This window comes from Cydia amplana, chromosome 15 (assembly GCF_948474715.1).
Source record: "Cydia amplana chromosome 15, ilCydAmpl1.1, whole genome shotgun sequence".
In the NCBI taxonomy this organism is placed as follows: domain Eukaryota; kingdom Metazoa; phylum Arthropoda; class Insecta; order Lepidoptera; family Tortricidae; genus Cydia; species Cydia amplana.
Genome location: NC_086083.1, coordinates 1,370,891 through 1,383,829, shown reverse-complemented (window position 1 = coordinate 1,383,829; position 12,939 = coordinate 1,370,891). Strand labels below are relative to the sequence as shown.

Below are 12,939 nucleotides of genomic sequence, written 5' to 3'. Positions count from 1 at the left end.
TGTAAAAAAATTTTTAATTTCAATCATCGTCTCTCGATTGATACTTTTCCAGATGATAGTTTAAAACTTTTGATGCTATCATAAATAAAAAAAACCGTCAGCCGGTTGTATAGCGGTGGAAAGACCGTCAGTCACTTGCATAAACATGTAAAAAATACGCGCCTACCATTTATGTCAGCAAATCCGTAATGCGTTTATTGAAATGCCTGATGAAATCCTACATGCAAAGTTTCATGATTTAGTTATTACTATAATAAAAAGGTACAGCGCTTATTTTTTACAAGTTTATGCAAGTAGCTGACGGTCTTTCCACCGCTATACAACCGGCTGACGGTTTTTATTTATAATAACATCTAAACTATCTTCTGACAAAGTATCAAACGGGAGGCGATGACAAAATTTATTTAATTTTTTACATGTTTCGGTGGCTGCTATTCCTCAACCCACCAACGGAGCGGCAGCTGACGTCCATGAGGGATCATCATACATAGCCGTTAACAAATATACGAGTTATCGCCCGGGAGGCGATTGGTCATGGAAATCTGTTCGTGGCTCGCGGTCTATTATAGTATTTTGTTCTTTTTGAAGTTTTTGAAGAGGTTTCGTTTCGAGTTACAGCGATAAAACGAATGAAATACAATAATATTGTTTTCTTCGAGTTAAAAAGGTTAGTTAGTAATAACTTCGAGATACAGTCGATACAGAGGTGATGAAACAATATGCCTAGTTTTTTGAGTTACCTATCCTAGAACTCAACTTCATTTTTACAGTTATGGAGGTAAAAATTGTACTGGATCAACGTGAAGGAAATCGTTGGTTATTTCGTGTCAATGAGGTTGAATGTTTCGAATTTTGGAGGTTTTGGGCTTTGAATAAAAGGGAATAGCATTTTATTTCGATACCGAGGATTTCGCCTTATCGAGGTTCCTTATCCTTCGGAGACGCCATGTCTGTAATTTTCTGTACAAAACAGTCTGCCGATTTTTGCGGGGGAGGGGAACGTCAAATGTATGCGTAACGTAAAAATAGCCATGTCAGATAAACGTCAGTCCATACATTGTGTATGACCGTTGGCCGCCTATTTTCGACAGAGGGGAAAGCCTGTTAATGGCTACTTCGTTTAGTTGTATCCTCCAAGTCCTTATCCAATTGTATAATTAAATGTTCTTAATAATGCCGGCTACACACGTTAACTATAAATCGTAGCGATTAATCTGTGCAGTCCGATTTGCGCAGTTTTATCCACCGTGTGTATGACAAATCGTTATAGGCAAATTAGACTCTCGCGCGAGCCACGAGACGAGGCGCGAGCCACGAGACGAGCCGCGAGCCGCGCCACGAGACGCGAGTGTAAGCGGTGGGCTCGCGGCTCGTCTCGTTGCTCGCAAGCTCATCGAGCTAATATAATTTAAACACTAACGGCACGGCATAAGGTTTATAACCGAATGACAAGCCGAACGCGAGTGTAAGCCACAGATTATTAATATGTAGCTAGCTGTGTAAGCGGTGGACTCGCGTCTCGTGGCGCGGCTCGCGGCTCGTTTCGTGGCTCGCGCGAGAGTCTAAACCGCTTTTTACGATAATCGACAACGATTTGTCATACACACGGTAGATAAAACTGCGCAAATCGCACTGCACACATTAATCGCTACGATTTGTAGTTAACGTGTGTAGCCGGGGTAATATCGATAACGATAATGTCGGTTCGGGAAACACTAGAGGTAGGGTTGCCAGATGGTCGGGATTTGGCGCGATTCTCCCGATTTTTAGCATGTGTTCCCGATTCCCGACCAAGTGAAAATTGTCCCGAAAAACAGCTTCACGTTATAAAACGATAATTTCAAGTTCCGAACTGTCGTCGAGCGAGCGAGTGACTCGCGTCGAGCCGTAATGGACAGAGCAGCTGACGTAGTGCCAATAATGTAAAATATCGTTGTTTTTAATACAATTACTTTAATTTGAATTTTTTTTCCGGCCCGAGTCCCAAAATCCCGAAAAAAATATTTTATTTCCCGATAATAGCGCCTTTTGATCTGGCAACCCTAACTAGAGGTGACGCATGTGCAGTCGAGCGAGTGGGTAGGGGAGAGGAGAATCGTGGTGTCGCCGCCATTTTGTATTTGTACATCGAGCAAGCTTGAGAATCGAACGTCTCGTTAGCAGCTATTTTTATAATATAAAGCACTGATAGTGCTACGTGACCATAGTTTTTCATAAATATGTGCTCGGATTCGTACGTGAGGTGATTGCCTTCAAACTTCAGATTATCATCAACAGTTGCGTGTTATCGGTGTTAATGTAAGTTTGCTACGTGTTGCCTTGTACTATCTCGCCATATTGAAATCTCGCGACCGACGTAATAGCCAGCTAAAAATCAGTATTCTGTGCTTTGCAGTGATGTGCGGTTGAAGATAGTGGTATGCTGAGAGAAGCGACAAGTGTCGTGCAGCAAGATGTCGAAGGAAATCGCGGACGAGTACGCGTCGAGTCTTGCGGACCTCACGGTGAACAGCAAGCCGTTGATCAACATGCTGACTATCCTGGCCGAGGAGAACGTCGACCACGCGGGGGTTATCGTTGATACCGTGGAGAAGCACTTGGAGAAGGTGAATTTGCATTTTTAGTTAGGCGATGGGCATTCGCGGTGTCACGTGACGGGGAAAGTGTCTTGCGTTGACGCACGCCTCTGTGGCGTGCTTTACGTGTTGATGTGACGGCCGACCTCATTTGTACAGGTTCGGTTTGAAAACAGGTATCTCCAATTAGTACTATCAGAACCAAGTATCGTTAAATACAAGTCATTTTGTCCTTTGTATTTGAGCATCCCGTACAATTGTCGCTTATCGTGATAACACAAACCCGCATAGTACTTAAACATGTCGCTAATAGCCAGATAACATCATTACAGTCAGAAGTTGTTTAAAATGAGATAAGATTACCTACCTTAACATGCCTAAAATCCTATGAAAATAGTCTTAACATGAGAATGATGAAATTAAAAGTAATATTTGGCAATGTTTTGTAATTAAATAACCTGTTTTAATCAATTTTGAAAGTTGATTGCTCAACATTACAACGGAGATACCTGTTAAATAGATATTACCATCTGATTTCTGTGCCACTTACAATTACCTTGGCAATTTCATAAACTGATTTTATTTCAGTTGTGTAAAATGTTGAAATAAAGTTTTTTAAAACTGAGTTCGTCCTTATTTATTTTACTACGCGCCGGATATTAAATGGGTTTATGAAGCAAATGTTTTGTATTATTCCTACCCATACTGTTAACTGATAGTAAAATCTACGGTTGAGGACAAGTGGAGGCGGCCTCGGACGAACCACAGGTGGTTTGCCAGGTGGGGCCGGGCCTAGGAGTCTAGATTTTGTTTCCTCCGTACAGGTCCAAGCGGACATCAAGCTGCCCGTGCTCTATTTAGTAGATTCCATCATCAAGAATGTTGGCGGTGCCTACGTGCAGAAGTTCTCTCAGATCATTGTTAACATGTTCACTAGGACTTTTAAGCAGGTAATTATACTGTTCCTTTATATTAAAATCCTGTTCTCAATGTCTTCTTTCATTGTTCTTATTTGTGTCTCTCATAATTATAGCTAGCTCAAAATACTTCTAAAACACCATTCCAAAATGACCACATTTATTAAAAATACCACATTCTTAAAACACATTTCTAAATGCTACAGTTCCTTTGGATTTCAGTAAAACAAATGTAAATTATTTATTATCCAAAAAAATGTTTGCTGCATCATTAAACATTGAGAACTGGGTCTCTGTACTTTTTATATTTATTTATCTTAAACTATTCAACATATTAACACATTTTACTCCGGCAGGTGGATGAGAAAGTCAGATCACAGATGTTCAAGCTGCGTGAGACGTGGCATGATGTCTTCCCGGCCACGAAACTGTACCAGTTAGACGTTAAAGTGAATCTGATCGATCCGGCTTGGCCAATACAAGCACAGCCGCACCAGTCTACCATCCATGTAAATCCCAATTTTCTGAAAAAGGTGTTTTTTAGTTGTTTCTGTTTTGATTTAGATATAGTTACATTAAGTCTTATGCATAGCTTGTAAAGTATGTATGTATTTGAGTATTAAGTCGTCTAATATCATTTATGATAAAAATTCAAGTTCATTTATTCATTTTACACTCACTAATGTAGAAAAGTCTGCAAACAATTTTGTAAACCACAAACACAAAGTTTTATGTATGGTTTTATATTTGCTAGTCTGCTTTGTGCATAAGTTGCATAACATTTTGGATATTAAAAATACAATAAGTGTTTTTAAATGTTCTGTTTGCTGCAAAGTGTATTTCTATAGCACTGAACATGCTGTCCCATTTACATTAACATTCGTCCAAGTCTTATCTTATAATGAAGTAGTGTATTTGTTCTAATAGACATGATCCTAAACCTCGTTTCGGTCCACAGCCCGCTGCTTCCGCTACCACAAGCGGCCCGCCCTCGGCCAAAGAGGAGGAAAAGATGAAGCTGATCCTCGCCAAGAAGGAGCAGGAGCTGCTCATGCTGCAGCAGAAGAAGATTGAGATTGAGCTGGAGAAGACCAGGCGAGCGCTGGAGATCGCCGCGGCTACTAATACTAAGGTATGTTTTATTACACACTAGCGACCCGCCTAGGGTTGCCAGATGGTCGGGATTCGGCGGGATTCTCCCGATTTTTAGGATGTGTTCCCGATTCCCGACAAAGTGAAAATTGTCCCGAAAAACAACATCACGTTATAAAACAATAATTTCAAATTCAATACAATTAAGTTCTGGACTGTCGTCGAGCGAACCAGCGACCTGCGTCGGGCCCGTCAGCGCGCGCGAGGGCGCGCGTGGAGAGATTGGGCAGAGCAGCTGACGTAGTGCCAATAATGTAAAATATCGTTGTTTTTAATACAATTAATTTAATTTGAATGGTTCATTTTCCCGACTTAAGGCCCAAAATCCCGAAAAATTTATATTTTTTCCCGATAATAGCGCCTTTCGATCTGGCAACCCTAGACCCGCCCCCACTTCGCACGGGTTAACAAAACAAATTATACACCTAAACCATCCTCAAAAATCACTCTATTGATAGGTAAAAACCGCATGAAAATCCGTGAGTTGATGAGTTAATCGCGAACATACAAACAGACAGACTTTGTTTTATAAGGTGTATTGATTTTTATTGAGATTCACTGCGTATATTTGTATAGCTATATATATTTGGCGAAATTACTACCAGGTAGGCTTAAGTAAGGGCTCATCTGGACGGTGCGAGAACTCGCATGCGAGTTTCATTACATTGCGTTATTTGATCGGTCGGCTGAATTGATGTATCTCAATGGTCAGCTATGTAACTAAAATCGTACACGAGTTCGCGCGCCGTCTAAATGAGCCCTAAGTCTTGTAAGAGTGTGTTATATACTTATATCGTCGGAATAGTCAACTCACCATTCGTAAACCTAATTGCAAGAACATATCTTTATATATGCGGGTATATCTTTGATCACTTTTTTGATAGCCCGGTATACCAAATTGTTAAGGCCGTGCATCGAAAAATAACAGGATCTTAGAAAGGTGGCAGTGGCTAGCCCCGGAAACAAACAGTAGTGATTTTCGGATATATGTTTCTTGACTATATGATAAGAGATTTCGTAGTAGTCGAAACACGAATGCTTAAAATTTTCTCGATAGATAATAAATCCAAACTTACGTGTTCATTTTTCGGTTTTAGCTTCGTGCAACTAGAAAACACATCCATATCCAGCACAACCCACCTTACAGCAAAGGTTTTCATCTCGTCTTAACTTTCAAAGAACTAAATATTAACTTATTATCCTTTACCGATGGATTTATTATCGATTTTTGATTTTATGAATTCAACAGCAAACGCCCATTTTACGCAGTTCGGTTTCTCTTTCTGTCATGCGTCAAAGTCATAAATGCATCCTTTATGCCAGTAATGTTAGATGGCCGTCGTGCCTCAAAGAGGTAAGACCTATGTCACTTCGCGCAGCGCTCCGAATTACGTAAAATTGTAATATCCAATAAACGTTGAGTCGTAACTCCATTGAGTAGTAACGGAATCGGAGGTAAACCTATGATGGTGCCTTCTTACAGGCCTATACGTTACGCATGTGTGCGTGTTTGCTAGGCTACGTCATGCTACGTCGAAATCTATACTCTTTGTCAGTTACAACGGGTTAGGAAATTTCGACAGATATTGAAATGTATCGGTAGCTGTTTGGTATTTAGCCATCAGAATCTAACCGTAACTTTTTGCTTTATTTTTGTTTGAAAATAAAATATCTATAAGAATATATTTTTTGCTTTTTAGGGTTCCGTAGCCAAATGGCAAAAAACGGAACCCTTATAGATTCGTCATGTCTGTCTGTCTGTCTGTCCGTCTGTCCGTCTGTCTGTCCGTCCGTATGTCACAGCCACTTTTCTCCGAAACTATAAGAACTATACTGTTGAAACTTGGTAAGTAGATGTATTCTGTGAACCGCATTAAGATTTTCACACAAAAATAGAAAAAAAACAATAAATTTTTGGGGTTCCCCATACTTCGAACTGAAACTCAAAAATTTTTTTTTCATCAAACCCATACGTGTGGGGTATCTATGGATAGGTCTTCAAAAATGATGTTGAGGTTTCTAATATCATTTTTTTCTAAACTGAATAGTTTGCGCGAGAGACACTTCCAAAGTGGCAAAATGTGTGTCCCCCCCCCCTGTAACTTCTAAAATAAGAGAATGATAAAACTAAAAAAAATATATGATGTACATTATCATGTAAACTTCCACCGAAAATTGGTTTGAATGAGATCTAGTAAGTAGTTTTTTTTTATACGTCATAAATCGCCTAAATACGGAACCCTTCATAGGCGAGTCCGACTCGCACTTGGCCGCTTTTTTTTTTCTATTGTAATGATAAAAATAAATCTAGTATGTTTCATGCTCAAATAATTTAAAATAATTGAATAAATATTAAAAACTAATTGATATTATTCGTTTTAATTATTATATTATTAAGTTTGTTTGAATAAAATATTTTATTTCAATAATACGAAAAGTTATTATATTTAAGTACCACTAAAAAAAGGTCCCTACTTACAAAAACTCACTTGCACGGGCCGGGGTTCGAACCCGTGACCTCCGGTTTGAAAGTCGCACGCCACTACAATTTCACATAAGTAATTTACAATGACATGATACCGTGGAAAAAGTGAATATTACAATGTACTGTGTTACTATCATTTTATAGTTTATTTTGGCTTGACAAGGAGGAATGAGAAAAACGTGCAAAGCGAGAGGATTAAATTTCTCTGTCCCTTTCTTAAAGTAGCCAATCCTAATTATGACATCTGTTTTGATATTAATTCTTTGAACATAATTTGTCGATGTTCTTTTTTATATCATCGAGAAAGATTTTTATTAAAAAAATGTGTTGAATTTATATGTTTTATTTATGTTTTTTTGGTATAAATTTCATTACTTTTGACAAATTTAGATTGTGATGACAAACGATTTGATGTGATGTGTGAAACGAACCATGTGATCAACGATTTATCTAATAAAACTTCATTTAGTCGAAAAAAATAGTTGTCTACTACCGGGTGGAAAAAAATTATGGGCCCTGGAGGGAAAGTACCTTAAAACCTTAAGTTTGCTCATTTTACTTAAATGAAACATTATTGTTTTTTAAAGAAACAACTGCATTCAAAGATGTTTGAAGTGAAAACTTCTTTAGCGGCGCTAGGCACTTTTTGAGGTGGGGAAAAAATGATAAACTCGAGACAGCGTAAGGCGATCATGTGACCGTAAGGTTTAGATGGCCAATCATTTAGATGGCATTTAAATCAATAAAGAAAAACTCAATGACATTACATGAAAAAGGTTATAATCTTGTACGGGCTGAAATAAGGGTTCCGTTTTTTGCCATTTGGCTACGGAACCCTAAAAATGAGTGTTTCAAAAAGGCACCCTGTATTCATTACATACCTAAATAATCTCTTATTCAATAAAACATATAATTACTAAACACTGTGATTTATTTCAAATAAATGCAAATCGATCGGATAAAAGATATTAATACCTACCTATACAACAATGAATACGAGTACAGTCAGCTGCAATAATATGTTACACACCGAAGGCCGTTTTGCGGTAGATCATGTTAGATCTTATTTGTAGAGCCATAAGAGCGTGTCACATATTTTTGCGGCCGTCGAAGAGTAACATATTATTGCAGGAGACTGTACCTATGAAAAATTCGAGGGTTAAAAAGCATTTCAACCAAAGCATTTATAATAATAACGACTATGGACGCCTGCAACCCCAGGGGTATTGTAACCCCATAACAATAAGGTTGAAATTTGCATTTAGTGACCGCAAACTCAGGTGCGCGTAATCAAGTAAATCTGTTTTCATCATATTTTATCAAAAATAATCTCTTTTCTGTTCTTGTGCTATTTTCTTATTATCAATACTCTTAACTTATATGCTATATACGCTGCTGCTTCTATGCTGTTAACATCTTCCAAAACAACAATAAATATTCAGGTTTATTAATTAATTATTTTATTGTTTGCTATTATGAACAAGTAACAACGCCATCTGTTTCAATTTTTTCCGAATTTAAGTTTCTGGCCGACCGCAGCGACCGCGTATAATGGTAGTTAACTTCTGTAACGTTAGATGGTGTTAAAAGGTCACACAAACTTCACGTGCGGCGCGAAGCGTTTCCATGTGTGCGTGTTAGCGGGGAGGGAAGAACTAGCGGGCGTGGTTTACGAAGCGTCAGACGCGGCTGCAGTAGGCCCTTAATTTGAATTAGTGTTGAGTCGCTCACTCGTGAGGCACCTCATTTGTACCACTCATTTTGTTAATTTGTCGCAGTACTTCGTACCGCAAAAATGTCTTACTTCACTCCTCTATACATTTTACTTGATTCTAAAATTATCTTTCTATTCTTAACCTCCAGAATTGCACTCCAATTAAATGTTACTATTTATTTATTTATAAAGGAAGTGATGAATACATAAATATGTATATACATTAAATATTTTTGTCGCCGTTGGAATTAATGGAATAGTCGACGCTAAAAATATACTAGTACCTCACCTCATTTGAAGTAAGACATTGTAACACCTCATTTTAGAAAATGAGGTACTCATACAAACTCATTTTAAATTTATGTCCTACCCATCACTAATTTGAATTTCATTTTGTTGTTTACTGGTTTATTACTTTGTTAAGCAAACTTCTTCATGTATGTATCAATGTAGTTGATAAAAAGGAACTACGTAGCGTAGGTATTTTACTAATTTAAACGTTAATTACCTACATCACTCTATAAAGGTATTTTGTTAATGAAGTCATCAAACAATTATCAATTATGACATCAACTATTAGTCTGGCTGATGTTTGGTAAACACTGTATAGTCATTACATTGCGCATGCAGAATCAAAATTATATAAAAACATTCAAAACACCACGTATTTCGAAAATCCCAGATTATTGTCTATTGTAGCTTTTGTGTTATTTTTTTGACTACAAAAAGATAAAAGAAGTGTAAAAATAACAGTCCTAATGTTCTCCATGATAAGATGAAAAGAACACCTTTTTTGTATTAGCAAGATTCTAAATATACCTTGTTCTTTATCTATTGGATTAAATCAACAATCTTAAACATTATACATGTACGTTTAGGTATACACTCTTGTAATTATTTATATATTCAAAATAGTAGAATATGAAATATCAGTTTTTTGAGACGACTATATTGTCCTTGAGATAATGAGATTGTTTTGTTAGTAAACGGACAAAATAACTTTGAATACGTTTATCCTTTTGCACTCCAAAGACAAGATAACACAATACAATAGTTTTGGATTTCCAATTATTAAAATACCACGTTCAACTAGACAGTAAACATCTATTGAATAAAATTAACGATTTATAACCGGTATTCTTTATCGGGTGTTTTTATCAATTCGGAGTAATGTAAATACCCGGTATTCAAACACTAAGTTGTTGTTTTCCTGTTATCAACGCCGGGTTTTTACCTACCACCGCTTCTGCTCTTAGAGCTAAATATATAAGACATTACTTGACGTGAGCTATATATCCATGTATAGGGATGTAGACTGTGTTTAAAATAAATAATCATAAAATCAAAAATTAGAATAAATTTTATGAGAATTTTGAATCAATTCGTAAACATGATTTGAAAATTACTCTCACCTCAATCCTTTGGCGATCTGATCTACAAAGCCAACAGTTTAATCATTCGAATGTACTTTTGAGGCCCTTTGCTAAATTTTAATATCGAGTTGACAGGAGACTGTTTAATATGAATAATTATTATACATATTTTGTTTTCAATGCTATTAACTTTACACATATTCCAAGTTTTCCCTGTCTGCGAATGGTATAATTTACAAGAATACAAAACATCCATTATTTTCATGTTAACATAACACAATATTATTATTTTAGTCGTGTTTGGTAATCGTAGTTTATGTGACTGCAACATAATGAGAGGCATTAAAATACGAGTGTGGGTTTAAGAAACGAACGTTAGTGAGTTTCTTAAAAGGATAAAAGGATCACACAAGTGTTTTATGCCTAATTATGTACAGTTACATACACTACTTTATCTAAACACATACATACTTAAAACTAACTAAAAGATAAACTGTACGTCAAATTGCGGCGAATGAAAACTTTTTTCACGCATGTCATACATACGTAGTTTTTTTTTAATTCCTAGACAAAAGAATGAAGTCCCTATTCTCATGTCACTCGAGACCAAATATCGTGCGGTTTATATTAAATAAAAAGCGGCCAAGTGCGAGTCGGACTCGCCCATGAAGGGTTCCGTATTTAGGCGATTTATGACGTATAAAAAAAAACTACTTACTAGATCTCGTTCAAACCAATTTTCGGTGGAAGTTTACATGGTAATGTACATCATATATTTTTTTTAGTTTTATCATTCTCTTATTTTAGAAGTTACAGGGGGGGGGACACACATTTTACCACTTTGGAAGTGTCTCTCGCGCAAACTATTCAGTTTAGAAAAAAATGATATTAGAAACCTCAATATCATTTTTGAAGACCTATCCATAGATACCCCACACGTATGGGTTTGATGAAAAAAAATTTTTTGAGTTTCAGTTCGAAGTATGGGGAACCCCAAAAATTTATTGTTTTTTTTCTATTTTTGTGTGAAAATCTTAATGCGGTTCACAGAATACATCTACTTATCAAGTTTCAACAGTATAGTTCTTATAGTTTCGGAGAAAAGTGGCTGTGACATACGGACGGACAGACAGACGGACAGACAGACAGACAGACATGACGAATCTATAAGGGTTCCGTTTTTTGCCATTTGGCTACGGAACCCTAAAAACATACTAAATTGACGTTTCGTATCGATAACTGTTTTAATATCTATGGATAAATAGAGACCCACTTGAGTTTTGACTGCTGTTCCAAATTTAAACTCATAACCTTACAAAAATCTATAACGTTATAGGTGAACCAGGATCTATTGAGGGTGCGCCATGTTGCGGAATTTTACTGGAACTAATTTTTTCATACTACACTGAATTGTCACCCTATACATGAGAATAACAGCGCCCTCTTGACAATTATCATATATTACTGGTCAGGCTATACCTGTGTACTCGTACATTAAAGTACAAATTTTCCTACTACCACAGATAAGAAAGTTCTCATAGCCTCCTAAGGCCCAAGGTCCTACCCATAGTACTTATTAATTAACTTTCTTATTCAGACCCAGCTCCTACAACAATTGTGTAGTCATAGCGTACCACGGTCCTACCAGTAGGACTTAACAGAAAACCCATCATTTTGTTTTCAAATTTCGAAATTGGCGTGTACGAACTTCTAAAGGACTGTTTTGTTTTGTCTGTGAGCCCTTTAACAAGTTCGTAAAAAAAAATCAAAGTGCTGTACAAAGTGCTGTATATAAGTACAATAACATTAAAAAAAGTCTTTTAAATACTTGGGTCTGAATGAGTATAAAACAATAGTACTACTGGTAGGACTACGGGCCGTACTGACTACATACTCAATTTTTCGTTGGGCCTTAAGAGGATAGTAAAATTGGTTGTAATAAAGCTTGTCATTTCCTACGATTTCTGAACGCATTATAGAGCACTAATGACATGTGTGTAGATAAACATAGTTTCGTCACCTTGACACCTTGGTTATGTAACAATAATGATCTGTCTGTCACTGTTCCAAGCCAATGCTTTCCTATTCTTTCAACATTAGGTACATTATCGTTATGTTTCCACTTTTTTTACGATAACAACGCATGAACCATTTTTCTTATTCTTATTTAATACCTATTTATAAATATGAATAATTTACAGTTTTATTGGAACATGATTTTGAACATCGCGCTATAATTTCTGATTCCTAAATGAATATTTAGAATATAATAATCAACAAAAAAAACCTTGACGTTGAAATATGTTACTAGTAGGCAAGACTGCAGGCGTATTCATATTGATTCGATACTAATACGTAACGTTGTATCCTTCATATTCATACACCAGTGCAGAATGCATATTGCACTGAGATGTATAACAAATCAATATCATATTTTTAAATCTGAACACGCCTTCTGTATAGGTACTTAATGATGATGAATTATTAAGTTTTTTACGTCTATAAACATTCTATAAAGAACGATTATATAAGCGATGTAACGCGTGCATCTGTAATATTTTTTACAGTACATATGAGGCTACTTTTCCGCACTAGTGCGTAAAATAGCACTTTTCGTGCGTATGTCGAAACTTTAAAGTGCCATATGTACTGTAAAACGTTGTTCGATACACGTGCGAATAGGTAATTCGCAACTCGTGTCGATTTAAAACACTCCCTTCGG

At 36.6% G+C, this 12,939-nt stretch overlaps 1 protein-coding gene across 1 annotated transcript in view; it reads left to right on the top strand.

The window, feature by feature from the left end:
- The first annotated feature begins 2,092 nt into the window (after window positions 1-2,092).
- The window catches only part of LOC134654759 (pre-mRNA cleavage complex 2 protein Pcf11), a 41,209-nt gene continuing 30,362 nt past the window's right edge, over window positions 2,093-12,939 (top strand). The window contains exons 1-5 of the mRNA XM_063510229.1: window positions 2,093-2,298; window positions 2,396-2,606; window positions 3,401-3,526; window positions 3,850-4,026; window positions 4,452-4,625. Of these exons, the coding sequence (XP_063366299.1) occupies window positions 2,454-2,606; window positions 3,401-3,526; window positions 3,850-4,026; window positions 4,452-4,625 (630 nt within the window). The 5' untranslated portion in view covers window positions 2,093-2,298; window positions 2,396-2,453. The remainder of the gene's footprint in view (window positions 2,299-2,395; window positions 2,607-3,400; window positions 3,527-3,849; window positions 4,027-4,451; window positions 4,626-12,939) is intronic.